The 27,196-nt window shown below is 40.3% G+C and overlaps 4 protein-coding genes and 1 long non-coding RNA gene across 7 annotated transcripts; 3 read left to right on the top strand and 2 right to left on the bottom strand.

The window, feature by feature from the left end:
• Positions 1-306: 306 nt before the first annotated feature.
• LOC100117703 (succinate dehydrogenase complex, subunit B, iron sulfur-like protein) lies at positions 307-3,238 on the top strand. Of its 2 annotated transcripts, XM_032599995.1 has the most exons (6): positions 307-457; positions 522-723; positions 795-1,754; positions 1,873-2,114; positions 2,193-2,493; positions 2,586-3,238. In XM_032599995.1, the coding sequence occupies exons 3-6, from the start codon at positions 1,563-1,565 to the stop codon at positions 2,841-2,843; spliced, it is 993 nt and encodes a 330-aa protein (XP_032455886.1). In that variant the 5' UTR covers positions 307-457; positions 522-723; positions 795-1,562; the 3' UTR covers positions 2,844-3,238. The 2 variants fall into 2 exon arrangements, with proteins under 2 accessions (XP_032455886.1, NP_001161244.1); NM_001167772.1 differs by lacking the exons at positions 307-457; positions 522-723 and having other exon boundaries at positions 1,453-1,754.
• Positions 527-1,114, top strand: LOC100679458 (regulatory protein ada). The gene has a single exon (XM_032600208.1). The coding sequence runs from the start codon at positions 527-529 to the stop codon at positions 1,112-1,114; it is 588 nt and encodes a 195-aa protein (XP_032456099.1).
• LOC100117742 (serine/threonine-protein kinase Chk2) lies at positions 3,229-6,269 on the bottom strand. Its single transcript, XM_001601847.6, has 7 exons — positions 5,657-6,269; positions 5,328-5,551; positions 4,952-5,236; positions 4,610-4,872; positions 4,328-4,531; positions 3,914-4,252; positions 3,229-3,838 (listed from the first exon to the last, which is right to left on the bottom strand). Exons 2-7 carry the CDS (start codon positions 5,497-5,499, stop codon positions 3,626-3,628), a joined length of 1,476 nt encoding a protein of 491 aa, XP_001601897.1. The 5' UTR covers positions 5,500-5,551; positions 5,657-6,269; the 3' UTR covers positions 3,229-3,625.
• Positions 6,270-8,166: 1,897 nt separating this feature from the next.
• LOC103318006 lies at positions 8,167-9,618 on the top strand. The gene is made up of 3 exons (XR_001729656.2): positions 8,167-8,276; positions 8,348-8,936; positions 9,007-9,618. It is a non-coding gene; the product is annotated as an uncharacterized LOC103318006 (long non-coding RNA).
• A 490-nt stretch (positions 9,619-10,108) lies between these two features.
• Positions 10,109-27,135, bottom strand: LOC100113798 (lissencephaly-1 homolog). Of its 2 annotated transcripts, none has more exons than XM_001603831.6 (7): positions 26,746-27,135; positions 22,917-23,077; positions 15,094-15,247; positions 14,580-14,786; positions 13,787-14,197; positions 13,081-13,429; positions 10,109-12,995 (listed from the first exon to the last, which is right to left on the bottom strand). In XM_001603831.6, the coding sequence occupies exons 2-7, from the start codon at positions 22,952-22,954 to the stop codon at positions 12,922-12,924; spliced, it is 1,233 nt and encodes a 410-aa protein (XP_001603881.1). In that variant the 5' UTR covers positions 22,955-23,077; positions 26,746-27,135; the 3' UTR covers positions 10,109-12,921. The 2 variants fall into 2 exon arrangements, with proteins under 2 accessions (XP_001603881.1, XP_032456013.1); XM_032600122.1 differs by lacking the exon at positions 26,746-27,135 and adding an exon at positions 25,593-25,788.
• Between the last annotated feature and the right edge of the window lie 61 nt (positions 27,136-27,196).

Genomic DNA, 27,196 nt, shown 5'->3' with positions numbered 1-27,196 from the left:
GAAAACTAATAAATTAACAAAGGAAATTTCAATTATGTGGTATATCTCTCTTAGAGTATTATATTTGTAGCCGCAAAATTGAAAAGTTTTGATTTTGTGCATATTTTTTATACACCCATTTTCAATTTAGGTCAGATTCCGTTGTAATTTTCATAACTATTGATTATTTTTCCATTCTATATAGAGAATAGCAACGGTTCTATTCTATTTACGTTTTTAAACTCGTTCTAGAACACATTTCAAAATATTCAAACGTATCATAAGCTAAATGCGTTCCTAAATTACTCTATTTTATAACCATCGCACTCACTTGCGCGGAATATTACGACACATTTTGACATAAATGTGTCGTAAATATTCCAATCAAAACAATACATCCTCTGATGTGTAGGCGCACATTTGAAATTTGTATACGAGAATACGAGAAATACAGATTTTCAATTATTTGCATTTCTTGGTAAAAATACTTTGCATAATATATATCATACAATATGCTTAGTGTATAATATTCTTACTTTCAGGTACAATGATTGAATGTAAAATAATGAAGTTTGATGAACTAGGAGAGCAGTCTGATATTGAAGTCTCCTACTCATTTCAAGAAACTCCATTTGGAAAATGTTTGATTGGATTCATAGAGAATGAGAATACACAAAAGGCAGTTTGTTATTTGTCATTTACTGACAACAATGAAAATGAAATATTGAAAAATTTAAAGACAAAGTATTCTGATGCTAAATTTACTGAAGAGCCAAAAAAGACAAAAGAGCTAATCGATGATATTTTTTATAAAGATACTTCAAGAAATGTTACCCCTGTGCAAGTTCTTTTGAAAGGAACAGAATTTCAAATGCAAGTTTGGGAAGCATTAACTAAAATTCCAATGGGAACCTTGACAACCTATGAAAAAGTAGCCAAGTCGATAGACAAGCCCAAGGCAACACGTGCAGTTGCAAATGCTTTGAAAGCTAATCAAATTGGATATTTAATACCTTGTCATCGAGTGGTTTGCAAATCTGGATGCAATAAGTTTGGTTGGGGAGTACAAAGGAAAGTAAATATGCAAGAATTTGAGGTCCAATATCTTAAAAATGAAAAACCTCTCAAAGAATGAGACAAAAAGTAAAACGTTTTTTGTTTTTTTAAATTCCAACATTCCAATAGATACCTATTTACTTTTTTCTAAGAAAAGATTAATTCATGTTTATGATTTCCAAATAGTTTCAATTTAATTTGACCTTGAAAACAACTGAGTAAATTTAATCGATAAAAAATGTTTCAAATTTAATCTTATTAGTTTTTTAATAATGGTTCTATTAATAATTTAGGCATAATAGCTAAATAATGAGATGTAAACTATCTGATATAAAAGTTGTGCATACTTATATGTATCATAGAATTCTGTTTTCATAATTAATAAAGTTTGTTATTTTTCTAAACAGGAGTTATTCATTTGTTTCTTAATACTCAAGAGAGAAATATTTTATGTTACTCCTTTCATACCTATTAGTTATCGAGGTAGTGTTTTGAAAATCCTTATTATTCAAAAAGTTTTTAATATAATGTTACAATACATCAGAATACTACCATCAAATAGAATTTTGTGGAAATGGAAATCTACAGCTACATCAATTCATTTGAAAACACAGTATAAGGCATTTAGTTTTACAAATAAGGATGGATTGAGAGGCAACATTAATACACAAATAAGCCATTTAGAGCAAAAGTCATGTGCTAATATCTTTATGATTCAAGTAAGAATAATAAATTTCAATTGATTCCATTTATAACTCATTCACCAAGAATGAAGTATGTAATAATAAAAGGTGACCAAAACTTATATTTTCACATGAAATAATTTCATTATAATAGAAAGAGCCGTTTATCAAGATTGTAAAAATCTATAGATGGAATCCTGAAAAACCAACCACTAAACCATATTTACAAAAATTTGAAGTAGATCTGAATAAATGTGGATCAATGGTACTAGATATTCTGCATTACATAAAAGCAGAGTTAGATCCAACACTGAGCTTTCGACGATCATGTAGAGAAGGCATTTGTGGGAGTTGTTCAATGAATATAAATGGCATCAATACATTGGCTTGTATTACGTATGATTATTATTCTAAAAAAACATTCAACTATAAGTATAAGCATTATATACTTTTTTAAAAATCTGTTTTATTTAGGAAAGTTACTAGGGATCAAGAAAAATCTCTGCTTATATATCCTTTGCCTCACACCTACACAATTCGAGACCTGATACCAGATATGAGCCATTTTTTAGAACAATATAAAAAAATTGATCCTTATTTAAAGCGGCCACAGGAACATGATTTTGTTGGAATGAGGCAGCTGATGCAAAGTGAAAGAGATCGAGCAAAAATTGACGGTTTGTACGAGTGCATTTTATGTGGCTGTTGCTCTTATGCTTGCCCTCCCTATTGGTGGGCAGGTGAAAAATATCTAGGTCCAGCAGTACTCATGCAAGTGAGCAATCATAAATATATTAATATACAATTTCATTCAAATTCTCATAAGTATTTTTTTTACTAACGCACAATGAATCTGATTGTTTTTAGGCTTATCGCTGGATCATTGATTCCAGAGATCAAACCCATGAAGAAAGGCTTGGCAAATTGAGAGACTTTTTTTCTGTCTTTAGATGCCATACTATTTTTAATTGCACAAAAACTTGCCCTAAAGGCTTAAATCCAGGCAGAGCTATAGCTGAGTTAAAACGCTTAGTTACAGGTATAACAGATAAAGAAAAACCAGACATGGAAACTCCAGTACCAAGTCGATGTCGAGGAGAATCTGTAACTACACAGGGTCCTTAGTTTTAATGTTTCAAAATATTTTTCTCTAATTTATAAGGCAATTGAATTGTGATACGAAGATGTTTTTCATATTAACGACGGTTTGTTTCCAACTTACATATACGCTTAATGTAGAAAATCATGTTTTTTTTACATCCACATTAACAGTTGAGTAATACATTTACCAAATTCCTACAGCAGTTGTTAAAAATTACAAAATAGCGCGTTTTTAATAAGATGCATTATTTTTAAATATTTTTGGATGATAGTCTACTTTTTTAGTTGTATAAATTAACGATTCAATTTGTAAATTGTCAATACCGTTGTTCTAATTCTCTTTAATCAAAATTTGCTTTCTGCATAGGTTTATTAAAACGTAATGTACGAAATAAAATAAAAGCTATAATATAGTAAAATATCAGATTTGTTTATTTGTCAATAGCAAATTGCTTCTTGCAAGCAGTTATAAATCATTTTGTATTCTGAATCTTGGAAAAAGATTGTCTTATCTTTATCTACTTAAATAATACATAAATTACTATACAAAAATTGAAAAAAATCTTTTCACTCATTGCTAATATCACAATTATATTAATCTGTACAGATTAAAAGTCGCAAACTATGAAAATAGAAATATTATTTTAAAGAGCAATATATTAGGAGTAATCTATTACAGATTAAGCACGAAAGTATAAATCTTATGAATCTTATATCATGACTTTACAGATACTTTAAAATTGTTTTTTAAATACACTAGCCTATAAACAAATCTATACACGCTTGATAAAAAAGTTTATGATTATTTACTCCAAACGAGCTCGTTTGAATTGTGGCATATCAACACTGTTAGGAATATTATTATGTAATGGTCGAGTAGGTACAACATTCTCATTGCCTGTAAGGCCCAACAATTTGTTCACTTTGGTAAGCATTTCATTATCTCTCAACCAAGGATGCATAAGGACCCTTTGGATTGTGATGCGCTTGAGTGGATCCACAGTCATCATTCTTCTAATCTGTGCAATGAAAAAAGAAAGAAATTTTAATGAGCAAAATTGTAAATGATAAAATATTAATTAGAATTTGCTTACCAAATCTTTCGCGCTTGGTGAAACATTGAAAAACTTGGAACAATTGAAGTGGTACTTTCCACTTAGAATTTGATCATATAATGACATGGTCTTGTCATGGATTTTGAATGGAACAAGTCCACTCAAGCAACAGTACAAAATAACACCCAAACTCCACACATCAACCTGACTAGTGTATGCACCCTTACCACCAGTTTTTAGAATTTCAGGCGCAACATACATGGGCGTTCCACAAAAAGTTTTCATCATAGTTTGTGAATCTACAAATTTCGATAAACCAAAGTCTGAAACTTTCACAATGGTCTCATCTTCATGACCAGTCAACAAAATGTTTTCTGGCTGTAACCAGACAAAATTGATTATTAATTTTCAATTAAAATCAAAGTTCTTATTATTAATATTTTTAAGAATCACCTTCAAGTCCCTGTGTGTAATGCCATTTTGGTGTAAATAATTTACTGCTAATACGACTTGGTAAAATATAAATTTAGCATTACTTTCAGACAGGCCATTATTTTTTTTTATTCTTTCAAATAGTTCTCCTCCTTCCATCAATTCTAATATTATGTATACCATGGATGGTGAGTTAAAAAACTCCTCTATTTTTATAATGCATGGCTGAAGCAAAAATAAATTTTATTCGATACTTCTCACAAATACATTTCAAACATTAACACATAAACTTCAAAAACTTACATGCTTGAGCCTCTTGCATATGTCAACTTCATTCATTATACTTTTCTCATCGTTGACTGGATTCTTGTGTCCACTGGTACCAACTTTCATTTTAGATATGATTTTCATGGCAAATTTTTTGCCAGCCTCTCCAGTCTTGGAGAAACAAAGTTTGACTTCACCACAAGCACCGGCACCCAGTGTTCTAGATACTGCATACCTGAGTCTCAATTCTTCAGGGAGGAATGAATCGTCATATCCGCTCGTACTCATGTAAACGAATACTAAAAACCAGGAAAATGCATTTTAAACAAGTTCTAGCTAGCTACAATTGGAGCCTATAAATTCAAGTGAAATCATTACCATTGTAGTTATTCTTGGCAATTGCAATCATGTCGTTGTTAACCAAGACCACGGTGTTTCCTTTTCCAATGAGTTTGCCATTAACAAACGTGCCATTTGCACTCTCGTCTCTCAAGTACACAACATCATCTTCAAAGCCGTTAGATGTGACAGTAGTCTCCCGGATTATCCTGAAGTGTATTTTGCTTATAACTTGTTCTTTCTTTGGTGGGAGCTTGTCCTTTACAGAGATATCACAGTGCGGTGTGGGAAGGCGGCCGAACGTGTACTCGTCCTTCATCAAAACTGCAACAGTGGCAAGTAAGTTTAACTGCAAACCGAGTCAGCAGTAAAGAGAGTATAGGTTTACTTAACAGGCAAAAATGTTGCATCTTACCTACGGTCTGAAACTGGAAGCTGCTGTCGTGAGGACAGAGCCGACCCCAGATCCTCGGTACCGGCTGCGAGTTGCCGGGAGTCAAAGTGTCCTGGGACTGCGTGAAGGCTTGCGAGTCCGCGTTCTGGGTGTCGGGCAGACTCTGGGGCGTGTTGTGCTCCTCCGTCTCCATTGTTTACTCACGCGTGCTCTCTTTGATTCGTGCCGCTTGTGGTTTCTGCCAGCTACCGACAACAAAACAACACAATAAACGCTATATCTCATATCAGCTCGCGTCTCTCTCGCGCTCGCCGACAAATGCGCGCAAAATGGAATAGGGCTATATTTACCTCCTCTTCCAGCGTAGGCCGCCTATACGTTGCACACTGCAGAGAACGGACGGTTGACAGCGGCTCGACAAAACAGAATCGCGTAATTTCGCGCGCACGTGCGGCACACATCCGTTTTGTTGCCCTTTCGTTTACTTACTCTCTCGTGTGTGCGTACGGATTACGCGGTTTCGAACGCACGCACTCGCTGAAATGTGGCAACGACAACGAGCTACTACCACAGTCTCGGTCAAAAATTGTCAACACCTTGGATCTCGATCTCTCGAAAAGCACATATTCGGAATATGTGCCAAATTTATTTCCGTTTATCGTATTGTCAACGCAACTTGGATCGAACACTTCTCAAAAACTCACGTTCGGTAATGATTTCGAAGCCCATTGGAGATGCCGTGCGTTGTACGTCGTCGTCTTGAATATTCGGCGAGAGAGAGAGAGAGAGAGAGGGAGGAAAACAGATTTTCTCCCAGAGCTGTGCCAAGGCCGCCAAGGACAAAGGGGCAAGGGCGGAGAAAGAGAGCAGGTATATAGCGCTCTCGTTTCGAACCGGCGAATTGAATGAAAACAAAAACGGTCGTTGTCGAGAGCGCACTGCGCGGGAGAACGGAACGAGACTGTATTATTATTATATCGGCGAACCGCGCGCAGCACATGACATATTTTTCTCGCGCGCCCTCTGCAGCGTCCGAAGAGCGATGCCGGTGCAGCATTTGAATTTGCGACAAGTGGTGGGGGAGGCTTTGCATTGAAGGTGGAATGAAATGATAGACGTTCTGAAAATGATTAAATAATCAAACATTTAGCGCTGAGTTTGAATTCTTTTTACCGGACAATAAAAACATTAATTTTTTTTTTTTTGCGAATTAACTAGTAGATATCGGCTATGGTTTATTTTATCAATTCCACCACTTACCCATTCCAGTTCTCATTGAGATCATTATTATTCACGAAATCGTCTGAGCAATAATTGGATAAATAGATATCATCGTTTTAAGCAGCTGCAACTGGAGAAAAGTGCAAGTAATCTCTCGATATGGAGAGACCTGGCTAACGAAAGATAAAAATATACGGTACATCAAAACTGATCGTTTACAGTATAATAATACACAGAGCTTCAATAGCTTCGATTTTTATAATAAAAATCAGCGAATATTTATTAAATCGCATGCGTATATTTCCTTTTTCTTGAATGCACACTATCAACACTATAATATTTTTGACAATCAAAAAATGTATGATGCACGCACATGCACATTTCACACCATTTCGCACATAAACAACTCACTTCATTTCTTCTAATCACGAACTCGCTCGTTTTTCAAGCTATCACCGAAATGCTTCGATTCGATTATTGTGGGCCCACATGATAGCAAGAACTTTTGCAATAAACTGCAGAAAGGGCTTTGACGTCGTTTGCGCACTTTCGACATCGCCGAACAAACTAAGCAGGTATGAACCTGCACGGCTGCACCAGCCTGATCCTGCACATCGTTTGGAGAGTCGAAGTCCTCACACATAGAGGGCTACGCATCCGGTTATCGGCTTGGTGAAGAACATGCATCTCGTGCATTACCAGAATGAAAAAGAGCACTAATGAACGCGCTGATGCATCTAATCGAAGAAAAAACTATTTTTTAGAAGATCGCAAATTCAATCTTTTTTTTTAATTTATTTTAATATGAATTATTTATTCGCGCTATTATTATTACTTTATGCACTACATAATATTTAATACTCATAAAATGATATTATCACACCGATAACAGTATCGTTAAATAATAAATAAAAATCGCTTTCTCATTCTTGGTACTACGTTTTACTCTAAACCATTTTTACGTTTGTAAATCTAGTTTAAAAAACGTTTTATAAACGTTATAAAAACATTGGAAATATCTGTTTTTCGATTTTTAATATAGTATAATTAACCCTTTTAAAAAACGATTATATGTTTTTAAAACCTTTTGTAAAACGTTTGTATGAAATTGTAATAAAATTTTTTTGAACAATCTGTACAAAATGCTTAAATAGCAGCCAAATGAGAATTGGTTGCTAGATAGAATTGGAAGTACCATCCGGATGGTAGAATTGGTTGCCAGAATTGGAAGAACCATCTGGATGGTACTTCCAATTCTAGCAACCAATTTTCATTTGGATGCTATATAAACATTTTATACAGACTGTTTATAAAACGTCATATAAACGTCATAGTAACGTTTTACAAAAAGTTTTGAAAACGTTATCCAACCGTTTTCAAAACGCCATATAATTAAAAGGGTTGATTACTATATTAAAAATCGAAAAGCGGACATTTCCAACGTTTTGAAAACGTTAATAAAACGTTTTTTAAACTATATTTATAAACGTAAACATGTTTTAGAGTAAAACGTTTTAAAACGGTTTTGTGCCATCAGGGTATTATATTTGCTGTAAAAAGGAATTACTCGAGATATTTAACTTTTAATCTAACTTAAAAAATAAAAAATTACAAAATATACGATAAGCGCGTTAGTCATAGATATTCCTTTAGATATAAAAGAACCAGAACTAGAGTCTGGAATAACTAGAGTAATCATGAAGATACCAGCTGTTGTACTTCTTTCGTGCTTCGCAGTGGCCGTTGGTGGTAAGTAAACAAACTTTTTCTTTACATTCGTGCCAAGAAAGTTTATTTATGTAAATACTCGAACGTTGCAGCCATTCCGCAAATCATTAACGGTACCAAAGAAGCCGTCACTGCTCCGTACATGGCATCTCTATTTGCAGCTTTTCAAAAAATCATGTGAAAAAAATATAAAATGTCTATAAATGTTTTATATCTCCTTCGCAATCCGATTCCCGAATGGATCCAATTCCAAATTGGCAACATGAAGTTAAGTAACATAGTCGAGAGCATCTTTTCTGATGCCATATATTACCACGAGGACTACGACGAAGATCTGGGAAACAACGACATCGGTTTGCTTCATTTGAATAGAAATATCATCTGGACCAATCTGAAAGCCGCGATCAATATTTCAAGTCGCAACGCGAATTTCTTAAGCTGGGGCCCTACTCAGGCATATTGTATTTACAACTTCATGCGTGAATTGACTTATTTTTTACGGGTCGTATAAGAATACTCGATGATTAATCTTCGAATTTTTCGCCGAATGGCAATTACTCCGATGATCTACAAATAATCACATTGAAGATTGTCGACGCTAAAACTCGTAAGCTCTGGAACAAGCCCATCGACGATTTCCAAATCTGCGTTATGAGCAAACCAGGAACCGGCCCCTCTTACGTAAGATCACTGAAGTTTCTGCACGATATCTTGATTTATATTTTTGCTTAACTTTTGTGCGTTTACACAGGGTGAGTTTGGCGGTCCCCTCGTCGTCGACGGAAAACAAGTTGGCATTGCTTCGTACTCCCGTACTTGTGGCACTGGAGTAGTGCCTGAACCCTTCAACAGGGTGATAGCTCATCGCGATTAGATTTCGAAGAGGACTGGCATTAGAGAATTGGCTGTAACTTTCATTTCAATATATCCCTGCTAACAGTTGGTGATTGGAATGGATTAAGATACGAAAAATAAAGCACGAATGCCGATTATGATGAATTATTTTAATCTATTTCAGTCGGTAATGGTGCTTTATTTTTAGTACTAGAAATTGGCTTGCTTAGCGTGCGTGCGTTGATTTTATTGTTGTTGAACTCTCTGAAGTTGCTCCCTATTTCCACTGTACCTACCAGTAAAATTTTTTGATAACCCTCTGAATCGGCTCTGTAAGAGCTTCAATTCGATACTATCGTAATCTCCCTTTTAGAAATGGATTAGAAATGGAATATAAAATTCGTTCTAATCATCAATTGTTAGCAGGATCTGTGATACGAAGTTTTCACGTTTTTTCAAAAGCTATTATACATTTTGTACATCAGATTACAAAATAATTGTGATAATAAAAACACGAAAATAGATAAATAATTACAAGATTCGTAGTAATAATCATTTTTCATGAATCGATATCAGATAAGACGGGGAATAATACTTTCAACTTAAATTTAAAAAATGCATAGTTTACAAGTGGCACTAGTTACTGAAAACAAGTTGGCGTAGTTAGATCGACACTTACCTTAATAATAAACTAGCGGCTTGCTATTAAAGCTTTGATACAAACAAGAAGGTAAAGAAAAAGATTATAATTTATGAAACAAAAACTATAGAAAATTGTAAAGTACACATTGATATATTTTTGTATAAAATAAAAATCATATACTTAAAGTATTTCATATAATTAAAATATAAATTTTAGCCGTCTTTAAAAGAAATTGAAAAGAAAACACGAAAATTTGCATAAATTCAACATAAACAAAAAATAATCGGCCGCTCGTATAAAGTTAAGTATAGTATATATAATTTATATGTTACAGATTTGGGTACAATTATTATAATTGTCGCATCAGCAACGCTTATTGGTTTTCAAGATATTTTTATTGGCAGATGTTTCTCGTGTATATCACAAATCATGAATAATAATACTTTTCTCATTATTAATCGAGTTCTTGCCGAAAAGCGTATAGAAAACCAAAGGAAGCGACAACTACAGAGAACTACCTAATACAGCAGCTACGAAGATAAGCGGCCATTATAAGTTTTTTTTGTTATCGGTCCTAATCTGCTTTTAAGACTCTTTAGTTTTCTAGTTACAAGTACGAATATCCCTGACTGATTCTACCTCGACGTTTTCGACATTTCAACCGCATTACACAATATAAATAGAAAAAAAAGAAACGTACATAACATATTGGTTCTTTTTTACGTATAAATGAAAAAAAAATAGATAACGGCAGTTTCAACTGCAGTGAGAGAATGGACAACTCTGCTTTATTATTTATCATCAAAATAAATTAGTATACCACATCAGTCGAAGGTTGTTTTATTTCTGAGTTTTAATAATATGTATGTCGAGCTGGGTGCTTGTTAAAGTGCTGACTAACTCGCATTTCGCATTTCTTTTCAAATCTTTTTCGTTTGACTCGTTAAACAGGAATCCAGAACGAGGCTTGGTGTTCAATCGCGATACATATCGATTTGCTGATCCAAAAGTTCATCCTCGAGTTAAGTTAAAATCACTGCGCACGGTTAAGATTCTTTTACAACACTTAAAAATCACTTTTTATACGTCAAATCTACATCGGTTTGTACCTCGTATTTGCGTCGTTAAGCTACTTAAAAAAAATAAGAATAATCGTTATACTGAAAGAAAAAGTTATCCACGGACAAGTTCATAACACCTACGTACACACCTGTATTTTGTTTGCATGCAGGACGCGGATTTGCAAAATATACAATCATACTCTCTCGGAATTCGATATTTTTGTTTTGCATAAGTTCAATACATGGATCATGGTTGCAGGCTCTGAAGCCAAGTACCCCTATTTAATTAATCCTTTGATTAGGATCAATCAACTAATTGATCGATCGTTTCATTATTACAATAAAGTGATCTGCTGCCGCGTTTTTTCATCTTCAGAAAACAAGCTATACATGCACTAGGATCTCCATATACGACAATTATAGTAAAGAAATTTCCTTTTAGTTTTACGGATTTTACCAATACTCCGAGCTTTGCACTCACACTAAATAGTCAACTTCATCATCTAGAGTATAATCATTATTAATATTATATTATTATACCATTGTTATTTAATATTATTATCATTAATATTATTTTTTAATATTATTAATGCACGTCAATTGGACGCCAAGCGCTGGCGAAAAGCTGAATTTTCTCAATTTAATTCTACATGCTTTTGCTTCGACAGCTCCATCCTAAATCAAACAGGTTGCATCAAGAAGGTGGATAAAAGACAAGTTACATGTTTGAATTTAGGATAAAACGTATATTGTACTCATATATATGTGTCTGTGTGTGTGATTATTGATTGTTTTGCTTCATTCAACATGTTTTAAATCAATTCGTTTTGAAAAGGCTAACAATATGTAACAGCTTTCGACAACGCGCAAAGTCGACGAGAAAGAAAGAAGTTGAAACTTTACTCGAGGACTTATATTAATATTCAAGAGGAACGTCAGATTGTTGCTTATTATCACCCAATCGATAGTTTTGCGATCTGGCAAGTGCTGTTTTTCGCCAGCGTCGGCCAGAAAGTATCGTAACAATACATAATATTATACGCGGATATATACATACGTCGTGTCTGTGTCGCACCTGGCGTGTTTCTCGTGTATGTGTATTTTCATGCTGTGTAAATCTGTTTTGTGTGAGTGTTCGTTTGCGTGTACGTTTTTGTCTGTATGTGTCTAATACGTTCATATATATATATAAATATATATGTAGGGGTGTACAATTTTTTTCAGACTCGACACAACTCGAGTAATGACTTGCAGTGGCATTTGCTTAAATATATACTCGTGAAATCTTTCAAATTGCACTCGCTTTAATCGGCAATAAATCAAATCATTCTTTTGTTTCATATATAATATTCTCGATACATCGTCTTGCTACAGTTTTACAGAAATCAGTCGATCACCTGTACATCGTATTACAATCGATAATGGTCCTTAAGATGGTAATTCGCAGGCTCAGAGAGGAAGAGCATAAGAACATTTCCCATTAAAATCATTTCGCTCACTCCGTGTCAGTGCCGGTAGCATTTAATCCGATTAATATTTTGGAATATATTCCACATTGTTGAGCTCGGGTTTCTGAGAGAAACGCGAAATGGAAGAAAAGACGAAGAAAGAGTTCAGATAAAAAGCAGTCCCAAGTAAAATTATAAGTACTGCAATATAGAAATATCTTTTTCACGTATGAGTGTGCATGTGTTTTATTTATTTTTTTTATTTTCAAAGGCGTTGTTAGGAAACTGTCGAGCTACAATTAATACGAGCTCTCTTTCTCCCTTCTCGTCTGTTTTATGTCTTTCTTTCTATCACTCTCACTCGCTCTGGCACTCTTTCTTTCTCTCCGCTCGCTCGTTCCTTTCGTGTATCGAGTGTAGATCATTGTCGTGAAACGATACATGTATAATATTAATTACTAATTATACTTTATTATAAATTAATTAAAGAGCTCTTAACCGTATGTGTATGTGTATAATAATTATAATAATTGTATGTACGATAGCTTTTGCAGCAGCTTACTCGTTCGGCCGTTCCTGTTGTATCGGAAACACGGTTCTCGCTCCGTATTCCTAAAAAAAATTCTTTGCTTTGCATTCGATTTCTTCGAACATCGAAAAAAACCACGAAAGCTCGGTGACTAGCGACATTCCCAGATCTTCGCCGTCTGGTCTACGCTGCCTGTGACCACGTAAGGATGATTCCTGTGGAAATCTGTAGAGAAAGTTGAATAGTCAGTAAACTTGTCATGATGAATTCATTTTTCGTTAAATGCAGCATTGTAATCGACGGTACGTACCGACTGAGGTGCAAAAGTGGGCGTGAGCCTCGAGTGTCTTCATGTTTCGCTTGTTGCGCGTGTCCCATACTCGCAACGTCTTGTCGTCGGATGCGCTGACGATGAACTTGCCGCTTGGATGAAAAACGATGCCCCTGACCCAGTTGTCGTGTCCAAGCAGAGTGAAAAGGCAGACGCCACTGCCGACATCCCAGACGCGGATTGTCTTGTCTCGCGATCCCGAAGCTAGGAACGGGCCCTCATGGGCACCCTTGTTGTCAGCCCCAGCTGCCGCATTAATGGTCGCCCTTGCGCAGTCTGGCGCCCAGGCAATGCATTCTACCACGTGATCATGGTCCCTCAGCTCAACCTGCAATGCATCGAATACATCAAATATTAATCATTTAAGTTTATGAAAAATCCCCTTGAAGATTTACCTATTGACTGGGTTTTCTGAGTGAATATACAATAGTAAGATTATTCAGTTTGTTTAACTGTCATTATAATAATATTGTACTCGTGTAGAGATATATGGTCTTATTGATTGATATATTCTGTTAACAACGCGTAACATTGTTAACAGCATCGCATAGTTAGTGCTATTATTATTGTTTCTTGAGAACGAATAAGTCAAAACCGTGCAAAAGATAGTTTAAGCTAATAAGCATACATTTTTATGAAAAAAATGTCTTTTATCCAATATTAATGCCATTTAATAAATGTATACCTTAGTCTCTTTGCTAGCAATGTGCCAGACCCTGACGGTCTGATCGTTGGAGCAGCTGGCGATGAGCTCGCCGCAGGGGCTAATTCGAGCCATCCTGACCCATTCTCTGTGTCCAGTGAGAGTCTTGACACAGTAGCCAGTTGCAACTTCCCAGATCTTGATAGTCTTATCGCGCGAGGCGCTAACTATGAAGTCGCCCTGCGGCACGAACGTAACCGAGCTAACGTTGTGATCGTGGCCATGCATCGTTTTTATGCAAGAGAACGATTGCTGAAAGTCCCACAGCTTTATAGTCATATCCGAGCTGCAGGAGACGAGGAGCTTGCCGCTAGTATCGAATGCTATGTCCTGCACGCTGTCCGTGTGACCTTTAAGCGTCCGTTCGAACTCGCCTGTCTCAAAGTCCCACACCTGCAATGGCAATTAATTAGTACTACTTTCTCAGAACTCAACTATTTGATTACAAGATATACAGCACGAACTATTTTAAAACTACACAAATATTTTACTATTGATTGTCATAAGATAAATCCTGAAGTTTTATCGGAATCTCGCCGTACAACCGTAAATAACAACCAAAACAAGCAATTCTCTCAATGTATGAAATCATAACGATGCGAGCGAATGACTTGTACACATTTCACCAGATCTCAACAAGCACAAAAACGTCGATCCAGTAAAAGACACATAAAAAAACAGCTCGTTTCCCGGAATGCGTGACACATCGTTTAGGCAGTCGTAATCAGCGAGTCACGATAAAATCAGCTCTTTCCCTCGCGGCAGGCTTACGGACCTTGATGGTAGCATCCTCGCTGGCGGTGACGACGAGACTGAAGACCGGATGAAAAACGACCCGGTTGATGGTGGCCCTGTGACCGGTCAGACAGAACTTTTCCGGCGGTCGGGGTATCCAGTCGGAGGGCGATCGCTTGCCGCGCGTTGGGGCTCCCTCGATGAACTCCTTCTCGGCCTCTGACAGCTTTGATTCCAGTTCCATTACCTGTGTGATAAGAGATACACGAGTTAGTTTATATTGAATTATGACGTTCAAACCTTATTTTTAATTAAAAAAAGGAAGACTGTACGCAAGATTACAAGTTCTACGGTACTCGACAAAAACCGTAACAAACGTTTACCCCCATCAGTATAAAGTCGATGCTTACTTTCTAGGTCACGTACCGCGAATCAAAACAATGAACAGCTGCTAATTGGGAATAAGGTGTAACACATTTTCACATGGTTTCGGTGAAGTAGCACTGAACTTTTTTGAAAAACAGAATTCTAGAATAAGAAATCCGATGACATACCTTTTTCTGTAACCGAATGACGGAGGTCCACTTCTTCTCGAGAAGGCCCCCATACTTGCGCTCGACCTCACCGGGCATATCAGCCTCCTTCTTAAAAGCCTCAAGAGCATCTTGATAACCGTTTGCGCTGAGATAGTCTGCGATCGCCTTGTTTCTGTAACAATAAAAATAGAACCACCCATTTAAAATCCAAATTCGACTTTTACTTTCATTTATATTAATTTCTGCGCTTAAAATAAATCTTCGCAAACGCAAGACGAACTGTAACAACTCGACCATTTCGTACAATTTTAGCGAGTCTTTCAACTCGACACAATCCCATTACTCCAAGAATAAAAACAAATCTCCGCAACGAAGTATAACAGCCGACAAACCACTGCATCCAGCAGCTCACGAGCCATTAACATTTTCTCGTCGCGAGAAGAGCACGTCCGGAATTCTTGCACCTACACGCGCACGTGAGAAAACATCGCCCGGAGAAGAGAGCGAGAGAGACAATCTCGTTTCAGAAAAGCGTCGCGTGCACCGCAAAAAAAATCGAGACAAGTCCTACTCATCGCATTCCACTGCAGCAGCAGCAGCTCCCCTTTTTACATATAGGTATACGTGTGCTGTGAACAGCGAAGCGAACGTTGCAGCAGCGGTTTTCAATCGTTGCTTTCCATTTCTCTCTCCTTTGTTATGTATCTCGACCGAGAGCCTTTTGAATGGACGGCCGGACGAGGGCGTGCGAAAGTGAGAGAGATGCGGAGGAAATTCGCTCGTGCGAGCAAGTGCATCGGTTCATTGAACAATTTTTATATGCGGCCCTGCTGCGGATGGATCTCTGCGGAGTGTAGTGTAATTCAATTTAAGACTCTCTAGATGCTGCTGGCTCCGTCGAATGCTGTTATTTCCTTCTTCTTCGGATTAGGGCTTGATGCCGATGAGCTTTTTTTAATATAAAAATTTGACAATGTGCAGTTAGAGGTTTTTGTGTACTTTGGCATATTATTATTTCAAAAATGATGAATCATGTTTCAAAGGCCTGCCAGGAAGTTGAACGATCACTTGTATGCGTGTACCAACTGAATCGATTTCCCGAGGCTCTATATAACGTTCATAAATCACTCGTTTGTATACAAGTAAAAACAAGCTTCAAGATTTATTATCCAGAATCGCATACTATATGCAAAGGTGTGACTTGCTGACACGTGCATGAAAAATTTGATTTTATACTTGAACATTAAATAAAGTTAATCTACCCAAGACACAAAGCATTACTTCAAATCTAAAAACATCCGGACACCATCAGTACTTTCCAAACCCGTACAATTGCCAGAGCAACAAAGCATCGATTTTCCATTACAAAACCCACAAACCGAACTCGTTGACAAAGCTAATTCAAGATTCAGACACACACACGTATCCCCCTCACGTCTTCGTTCCTAGAAATCGCGCAATGATCGAAGAGAGCCGTAGAGTCACGATGCTCCATTCTCTTTTCCATAATACGCCGCTCTTCTGCTGCACGTGCTTCAACGCCGGCCTATACCCACGACGAAGAAGAAGAAGAACAACAACACATCTCTCACGGCATGACTGTGCTTTCCATTTGTTTTTAGCTATCCTCTCTTCCAGCTCTCTCGCGGAATTAATGCATCATTGTTGCCAAACCTTTTTGCGGAGAGACGAAAAACGAAACAGCGACCGGCTAGCTCCGATGGGATTACACTTTGAATCTTTTTCCCTCTCGTTGCGTACATTATGCCTTTGTAAATATGCCTGGCGAAAGGCTATTATGTGTATCTATTGGAATGACTGATGGAACGAAGAAAGGGTGAAACGCGACGGGATAAGTCTTTGTAATTACACTTGACGCGAGAGAGAGAGAGAGAGAGAGAGAGAGAGAGAGAGAGAGAGAGAGAAGGTGTGCATAAATTACGCAATTCAAAAGTTATGGGCGTAATGTATTTTCGCAGGTGTATACGAGAGAGGTTCACGTTCTCGGCGATTTGATTATAGATGTTTTTTTTTGTTATAGGTAAATGTTACATAAAATCGGCTGAGGTTGTACCGTATAACGGTGTACGTATACACCATGTGAATATTTTACCTGTTTCGTTTTCGCCGCGTCAAAAACACGCTATGCGCCTTCTCGAGCGAATGAAAATTCATGGATATTCGGAAGGTACATACACGCGTGAAGAAAAATATGCAAAAAATATTCGAGCTCGATTTCATAATTTACACAGTATATAGAGAAATGATTGCACCGGAATTTTGAACAAAAAACAGTTTTATGGTAATACCGCGAAATGAACGTATCACGATTTATAAATCGGCTGTACTAAACAGAACGAAAAGAAAGCCGCGCGAAACTAACGCCGGCTATACATTAACAGTGACACATTTCACACGGCACGTGTTTCAGGTACATACTTCCGCCGGTATAAAGGGTCACAATGCCCAAGTCACGGCTTTCCCTAGCAAATTAACCGCGCAATAACGCAAACGCTCGGCTTAAAAAAAAATTTACATAATTCGGCGAAAACATTTAAAAATAAAGCTGCATTCATTTATCACTTCGATAAAGTTCGTTAAACCATCTCCACAGCGCACAGCGTCGAGTCCCACAATCTCTCGGCAAAATCGCAATCGACGAAAGCCAGAACGAACCGCAGCAAGTTGAGCAAGCGAAAATTGAGGAAGATTCGTACACAGCCTATTAGCGTATCTCTATCTTCATCCTCGCACAGGGTGAAAGGGGCTCTCGGAAGAGAGTTCGATCCAACTCCTATATACAACGATGATCCTCTCTCCTCCACTTCTCCATACGTATAGACGCTTATTACCATTCGCGGCGGCTATCGGCTTCCTATTGCGTGGCGAATCTAAGAGAGAAACTTCGTTTCGCAGGTTATATACTCTCTTATCGAAACCGGTCGGACTTTCAGGAGAGAGAACAATATATATCGGCCCCCAGGAAGCCGCTGAGAGACTTATTGCGAGTTAATGGACTGCTTATTGTCCGTATGTACAGCTCTCTCTAGTTGCTGAGATACTCTATAACTCGTTACTTTTGGCTTTCGATCGAATCGCTGTGTATGATGGATTCGACCGTGTCCGATGGAGCAGCTCGAATGTTACAACGTTCTGTGGAGAAAGGATCGATGATTATTTTTTGTCTTGGCTCGTCGAACGCACTTGTGTGCGGGTATAATTAGCGAATTTTATTGTATACAAACGTGAGGATTGATGGATCTTGTGGTTCGTCAGATAGTCGAGATACGACATTTTTGTGTGTGGTTATTTCTTTTGTGGTTCGTGCGTTGTGTAATGAGCTTTTTTATTGAAGAGATTAATAGGCAACCTCGAAATACTCGCGACCTTTGCGAATTGTTACAGTATGTGCGAAAACGATTGTCGAGCTGCTTGATTGCGGTTTTCTAGGAGTGTGACTAATTAGAGGCACTTTGGTAAAATAATGGTGCGGCCATTCGAGAGCGTAGTGCGACTGCATCCTCTATCGATAAGTTTAAATGAACCAGGCCAGCATGATTAATTTCCATAACATCTTTGTAATAATCAATCATCGTCGTTAATTAAATTACGTCTAAACAAACGAAATCGGTCGAAATTCCCTAGCATGGCTCATCCCGCTCTATTAAACAAGTATATATACACATTCGCCGGTGAGTCTGATCTTGACTGGTTTGCGCCACTGAGGTCGACTGACGTCACCCGTAACCATCGTATGTCGTACTATACACACACAACCTATACGAAGACAGCGAACCCGCAGAACGAGCTATATACACCTCCGACTGATCGATGCTTCGGCCATGCAATATCCTCTCCTGTCTATCGCTATACTTTTCTTCCTTCCATTTCGTCTCGAGTCCCTTTGTCTTTTACGGACGAGCGAATGCAGGTATACACGAGAGCCGTAGGCTTTCAAGGGGTTTTCTAGTCTTTCACGAGCGTTATTCGATCTAATTATGCATCGCGCGCACGGCTACCCCTCTGTCTCTCTGTCTCTCTGTCTCTCTCTCTCTCTTTCTTTCTCTCTCTCTCTCTCTCTCTCTCTCTCTCTCTTACTCTCTCTCTCTGTCACTGCTTGCTCGATACTCTATTCCACATCCCTGCTTCTGTTTCTCCCTGTACATGCTATACTTATTGCTAGTTTTATCACGAGCACGACTTTTCGCTCGTCTACCTCCCGACATATAAATTACGCCCACGGGCTACAGCCAACTTTTCCACCTCAATTCTGTTCTATCGATTTTTAGTCTAGCTTCCAGGCTCGTGTACCCTTGCTCTCTACCGTTGAAGAAGTGGTTTAGCTCTTCGCGTGTATCGGAAACCCTCGATGAAATTGTCATTAATGGAAAGGAGTGTGTTTCGAATCGCACGCCTGTCTGGATGGATATTTTATGTAACAATAACGGCACGTCTCGGAGTATACGGTGAGAACAATTCACGTGTTCGAAGAGATCGTATCGAGAGAAAAGCTTGCGGAGAGCGAAGAGAGAAAAGAGTTTGAAAGCCTATTTATCTGGCAATTTCCGTACAACCCTATTATTCCCAGCACCTGCAGCACTGCTCCGCCTCTCACGACACCGTATACATTCGAAAGCCTCGCCTCTCTTTCTCTCGATACCGCACATCGAGATTTGACCGGTAATTGCCTCTCTAGTATTATACATATCCCTATAATCCCTCTCTTTTTGTTCTCGTTAATGCGACTAAGTTTCTCGTTTCGGTGTTATTTTTCATTCTCTAACAAAAAAAAATTGCGTCGAAGATCGCGAGCAACCTTGGAAGACGCGGCGAACAGCTAATCAACTCGATCGCAGGTGAAAGTCGAAATTCAATGTCGCGCATAGCTAATGCAGGAAGTGTAAACTGTGATAATGCGATAATCCCCCTGTTACGATAGAGAGACGACGACGACGACGCGTAATATGTGGACGAGTTGTTGACCAGTTCGTCGAACGCCAGAAGCTAATTGATCGTATCTATACATAAGACACGAAGGAGTGATTCATGCATCTGATTGAAGAATTCATTCTAAATTTGGCACTACACGCCGGCGAAGTTGGCTAAAGGACGGCAAACTTTCTCGATTTGATTGCCTCGAGCCTCGAGTCTTATACACTTCGGAGGTCCTATGCGAGTATACACTTGAGAGAGTCAATGCCGACGTCGAGGTCAACACAGATTGACACGGTGCGATCTTGTGTGTATAGGTAGAGAAACCCAACACGGCTCGATAGAACGAAGAAAGTAAATCTTTGCGATGGACAAGCACTTGGTTCTCCTTGTTTTTTCGGGGATCGACGATCGCGGCAAAAAATTTGAGGCCGTTCGGTGCGATGATTTACGAGGTTCCATACGCTGTAATTGCCTTGACGGGCTCTGTTGTGCAGGCTCTAGACGATTTATGAACTTTGTAAAAATTGATACACTTTCTTGGAAATTAAGTACCTGCGGCAGAAGAAATTGGATCGTTAATAAGAAGGATTAGCGGCGAAACCTTGAGATGGCACTAGCAATATAATGATCATCCACGTTATAAAGAGTAATTTTTAATGTCACAATGAATTTAGTTTTTTGTGCTCAAGGCTATAATAATTACGATTATGCAGTTGCCAGATATGAACTGAATTTGCGCCACTAAATGATAGAAGATTTAAACACCCTTATGCATTATTCAAGTGGCAATGCAACAGCGAATCCATAAAACGCGCGAACAATTTCTTCTTGAATTCTATAATACTTGCGTAATGCTTGCGCCAAGATAAAAGCAGTTTTTTCAATGAAACACCTAATGCATACTCCCACGACAGCAAACTTGAATGTGGAACCCGAGTACAGGCAAAACTTTTCGACGTTCCAGTAAAACTATAGCTCGACGATTTCCACGAAGAATAATCATTCGCCTAATAACGATCGAATTATATAGATTGAGCTGATTCGATTGTACTTAATTAGTCTCTAAATTCAATTAGACCGACTAAATTTCCTGCAGCTATATCAAAGCAAAAAGTATTGATCCGTCTCCTATTCCCAGCGAACATATTACATTCGCCGACAGTATGAAAAAGTTAACGTCCCCTAACGATACCAGTTCGCACGAAATTCGTGCAAAGGAGCCATCCTTTATCAATTAACTCCTACTACGCAGACCACGAAAAAACGAATCCAAAGCACACACGACTCCAGCGTGCAACAGTTTTCATAAATCGGAGCTCATTTGGTCTCGTACCAAAAGCTAAAGAAAAAAACAAAGCGTTGATCGCCGGAAAAGTCAAAGGCTGCAGCGCCACCTATAGCCCTAGAAGCTCGATTTCCATACGGTCATCCAAAAAAAGCTTCTTGTCGTCTCCTGCGGCGACAATGACAACGCGATAATCAGCCTAATAAGACAACACAGCCCTCAAGGTTTGTATATCGCGGAACATCGCGCAATAGAGATAAAAGATCGGAAAGTGGATATGGTGCAGTTATATAGACAGAGAGAGAGAGAGAGAGAGAGAGAGAGAGAGAGAGAGAGAGAGAGAGAGAGAGAGAGAGAGAGAGCAGAGCAGAGGAAAAACAAGAGGGCGCACATCCGGCGGCGCATATCGATTGGTCGAAGTGCGCCTGCTCGGCGAGAAGAGCAACCCCCTCGTGTGCCGGGGCGACGTGCAGCGCCTCTGGAAATAGGCAACTGCGCCGCATGCGATGACTCGTGCACCACCACCTCGGGGATTGATTTTGCGACGGAGACTCGTTACTCGAGAGAGTATGTGTACGTATAGATATACACAACGGAACTGCTGCCACTGGTTATCAGAAGCGGCCTATGCTCTAAGGTCTCGAGAGGGACGGATCTGGCGCCGTCGTTTTGCAACCTCATTGCGAACGACGTCGCTCTGTACATGATGGTAGACTACCCCACCGGCTTACTTGTGTAGACGTGCTCTAGGGCTTTTCAATCGTCGCGAGATTATAGCCGAGAAAAATTGCGTCATGTAATTTTCTGTGAACCACGACGCTTTGAAGTTTCGTCTTGTATAAATGAATTCCTTCGCAAACAGGAAAAGTCGAGCAAAGGGCTCTCACTTCTTTTTTATCAGTACACCGCAATCTTGCAACATTAGCCGTCGTGGCTCTCTATCGATTCGTCGTCGGTACAACGACTAAGAATAGATACATTTAAATGTCAAGACCTGACTTTCCACGCGCGCCGCGACGCCGTTGCATTTGCATAGCGACGTAGGAGGTTTATCTCTCGTACATATTTTCGACTTTCGAAAAGTCTCTCGCTTCCACAACTGGTTACCTCACACACACACACACACACACACACACACACACGTGTGCCTCCTTATAACCCACACGGGATTCGGACGCGTATAATATGAAAGTTGCAATCGGACTATTCGCTGTTACAAACGCACATCATCGATATAGAGATCGGTTTTACAAAAATAGCCGTGTTCTTCGTATACATACAGATAATGCAACGCAGAGTATATACATGAGCGTTTATTTTTAAAAAGTCGAAACATCCTGCATACTGTACACCACTTCGTCTTCGCTCCCCAAATAGTGTGTATTTTTTGAGCCCACGCTCTCTCATATTACACTATACAACACATTCGCACCTCAACGAGAAAGAGATAGAGATAGAGATAGAGATAGATAGATAGAGAGAGAGAGAGAGAGAGAGAGAGAGAGAGAGAGAGAGAGAGAGAGAGAGAGAGAGAGAGAGAGAGAGAGAGAGAGAGAGAGAGAGAGAGAGAGAGAGGAATAAGGGGAATTCTAAGATTATCTAACGAAAATAGAACACTTACAACTCCTCCCTCTGACGTTGGGACAACACCATTTTCATGATCCTCGAGTTTGTGACCCGGCAGATTCCTCGACGAAGAGAAGCGAGAAGCGAGCAAACACTTCAGTCAGCAGCCGGCACTGCGCGCGATGTAGCCCCTCAATGCACCGCCATCGACATCGCCTGTATGGAAACAAACAAGAGAAAATTAGCCATTTATATTTATGCTTTTTAATTATCATAATATCACGCCATCGACGCTAATTATTCGAGACAGAGTAGTGTTGTTACGGGAATGTGTGTGATCATAGTGCTGCCCTTAAGGGAAAAAGCACACGGTTGGAACGTTTCGCGAGAGGATATTAATTTCATCGTATGAAGGCTTATCTCTCTCGCGTTGCATTGCAGCTTCCGAAGTTGCGACACGCGTATCGCGTGTGAAAATCGGCTGCTTATAATTTATAGACGTAATAGAATAGGATTAAGTGTGAAAAGATCGTTCCATCGGCGCGCGGCTATCAATTGTGAAACGATTTATTATTTCGTTAATTAGGCTGTGTGATGGGCCCGTTAGTTGCGAGTCGACGTTGCGAATTAGTTAATGTGACATTTAATTACGTGATGCATAGATGATATTTTGCTCTTAGAAACTTAACATTTGAATTCCTCTGAATTCAATTATATAGATGATCGTAATTCAAATACCAAGTCACTAACTATGAGCTCGAAATGAATTTTGTAATGTATAACTCGATTGCACGCGTCAGCAACTGTACACAAAACATTTTCACTTCAAATCAACGCACAATATTTTTCAAAACAACCACACCGCCAAAATCTCTCAACTCCGCCTACACCAACCACCACCATAACCGAGCAAACCTCCCAAGTACACGCGCATTGTGCAACAACCTCGTCGGCTTATCTCCCATTGCGCAACCCGCACGCACCCTTAAAAGTAAAAGCCTCCGCCAACCTCTTCATTAAAAGCGAAGAAAAAAAAATTGAAAACTCCCTCCGGTAAGTAGTAACGGTAGCGGCAAAGCCAGACGGAGGGATGAGGGCAGGAGACCTTGACAGTCAAGAGAGAGAGAGAGAGAGAGAGAGAGAGAATATCGTCATATGCTCGATAACGTGTGTGTGTGAGCGGTGGCGTTATACGGCGCTATAGAGAGAGAGACGACGTCGCGGCGGCGGCGAGATGCGTGCGCGATATCGCGCCGCGCAATCGATAGCTGGCCGCCCTCTGACGTTGTTCCGTGTGCCGGTTCGGGCCGCGTCTACCGTTCGTGCTTCGCCCTCAAATATTCATCGGCCTCCTTTCTCTATTTTATCCCGAGCTACCCTTCGTTCTGATGGCCTTTTTTTTGCGCGGGGGGCTATCGTGATTGCGGAAAATTGATTAATCGATACTGCGAATTTTCTCTGTAGACTCGAAGACGCTCTAACGAAGCCACTCGTGTCACCGCAACACACCTGATATATTTCTCCCCACACACACCGTCGACGATGATTCTCCCACATCGATATCCAGATCGCGAATTCGTGCGGGGGCGCGACTACAAAAGGAGCAGAGAATAGGAAGAAAAGCACACACTGCCTTCCCTCGATCCGCGCACTCGCTCTTACAAATCATGGGAATATGAACTACGAGAGAGAAAAAAACCGCAACGCGAGAAAATCGTGATAACGTTGTATACACCGCTGCTGAAACTTTTCTCTATCGCATATTATGCACAGCTTATTAAATCCTTCGCGTGCACCTTACGCGGAGAGCAGCGCATTAATAACGTGTATATGCAAATGGCTGTGCGACACGATTGTGTGTGTGTGTGTGTGTGTGTGTGTGTGTGTGTGTGTGAGACGTTGCGTCAATCCAAACAAAGCGATTCTCTCTCGTTTTCTCTGGGACTACTGTATTATAACGGACGAAGTCGGAGAGGATAATTCGGCCTTGAACTAGTACCGACTTATCCATTTTGACATAGAGGTTTGCACTTGTTATTCTATTGATTGGAAAACACCGTAGGCAAGGGTGTATAGGTACCGGTGCGCAGTGAAAGAAAACACCGGTTGCAGACAGTCGGTACGTGCCGAAAATGATTAACAGTTTCTCTCGCTCTCTCTCTCCTCTTATAACGCCGTTTTATCATCTCGTTGCGTGACTCGAGTTATCGAATTTTTCCCGGCAGCTGTGCCAAAGTGTCTTTATATAATTAGGCGGATAAATCGCACACGCACGCATACAGTGTTCCGGAGTAATCCCTTTGGACGAACACAGATAATACACACACATCACTCGCGATTGATTGTACTGTCGCTCGATAAGTGCCATTACACAATCCGAGAGATTACGTTGTCATTCATCCAATTAAAATATTCGCTCGTCGCGAGGTATACTCGGCCAAATTATTTTCACACACAACGGAATGGCTACCGAGAAGTCCCAGCTTCGCAAAAATCAGAGCCACGCGTGCGCGGAAAGAGTCATCGTCTGTGCGACGATGAAAAAAAAGGAAGAAAAAAGAAACTCGATTGTCCGGTCGCAGGTTATCAGTATATGACGCAGAGAGAGAGAGCGAGAGAGAGAGAGAGAGAGAAAGAGAGAGAGAGAGAGAGAGAGACAGGTGAGTTAGAACAGCATCAGAGAGGAAAACGTCCGCCGCATTACATACAGCTGATTCTCAAGTGTCAATACCTTGCTGCAACGTCTCCACTTCCGGCGTCTGTCTCTTTTTTTTAACCCGACGATGCTCTCGCAATTCTACAACAACTATGGCCGATCGCTCGACCGTTATTTGTTTATATGTACCCCCGCGAGTCTGTCTCTCTGCACAGAAGTGCTCTGTTTCGGCCACACTCCGATTGTCTGTCTTGTAGCTTGTATCATATTATACTCTGGCAGATGACTCGCGATCGGCTGCGGAATCTAACCTACAAACTCGCTGCTGCTTGCCCGAGTCGTGTGCGTTATGTGTGTGGGAATGAAAATAAAAGCCGACGACGTCAACTGCGCATCGGGATTAAAAAGTGAAAGAGTGTGTCGACGAGCTGCGGCAGCAGAGGTTTTGTAGAGAAAGTCGCCGTCGTCGTTGCTGTTGCTGCTGCCGAGCGAATCGATCTCCCGGATATAAGCTCGGAGTCAGTCCAATATGCGCGAGACAGAGAGAAAGAGAGTAGGTGTATGTGTGTATGTATACGAGCAAGCACAGGATAGGAATATAGATGCACACGGCGGAGGAGCAGAGAGCAGTCTTTTTGGCATTTCCGCGACGAGCTATTTCCCCTTCTCCCCCCCCCCCTCGGGACTCGCGCCTGCTATATAGCTCATGCCTCGCCGCCGCCGTCGTTATCGTCGTGACAGACGTTGTTACGGACAAGTGTACAAGAACGTCGTCCTCGAGGAACGACGTTGCACACGCGGAGAACGAGAGGTAAAGAGGAGGAAGGAAAGAAAGGGAGAGAACGAGAGAAAGAGAGAGATAACGGGGAGGGCTAGAGCTCTCTCGCGTAAATCGCGCACACGGCCATCTTGCCTGGAAGTATCCTCCGTCTCGCTCTACGCCAGCGCGAAACTCGCGCACGCACGGCAAATGTCGATAGCGCGTCGAGAGAGAGAGAGAACCAAGCGCGAGCAAGAGAGAAAGAGAGAGACGGAGCTACGCCTAGAGAGTATAGGTATGGCTCGCGAAGGTTAGCGAGAGAGAGAGAGAGAGAGAGAAAAAAGGGAGCTTGACGACGACGACGACGTAGATAAATTTTCGGGAACAGCGCCAGCGGGTTCTCCTTCAAGGCTGCTGGACACGACAACGAAATGGAAACAGACGTTCAGGGTGGGGGCGTCTACTCACGTCTTCCACAGGGGGAGCGGGCAGCAGCTGCGAGCGTTGTCGTCGAGCGCGTGGGCGGTCTTCGCGGCAGATATATCTTCTTATTCACACACAGAACTTGTTCGAGCAGACTCTGCTGCTGTTCCTGGCGCGCGCGCGCGACGACGCGCCGTCGCTCGGCCCTTCGCAGCTACCTCTGTCTGTCGTCCCCTGTATACCTCTTGGCTACTGCCGCCGACACGGAGGAGGATTATCGTGTACCGTGTTATATCGTACAGCGGTGGCAAGTGCGATGATGTTCGGTGATATCGGCGGCGACGACGACGGGAAAGTATAACTTGGCCTGCAGCAGCACACGAAACGCGCGACTCGACCGGAGCACTACTCTCGGCGGACTGCTGGTGGCGCCCCTCGGCAGTAACAGCAGAGCATCGCGAGATGTATATAGTCGCGGGGGCGCCGCTATGCGGCC

Source organism: Nasonia vitripennis, chromosome 5, assembly GCF_009193385.2.
Source record: "Nasonia vitripennis strain AsymCx chromosome 5, Nvit_psr_1.1, whole genome shotgun sequence".
Classification (NCBI taxonomy): Eukaryota; Metazoa; Arthropoda; class Insecta; order Hymenoptera; family Pteromalidae; genus Nasonia; species Nasonia vitripennis.
This window is presented reverse-complemented; position numbering and strand designations above follow the sequence as displayed.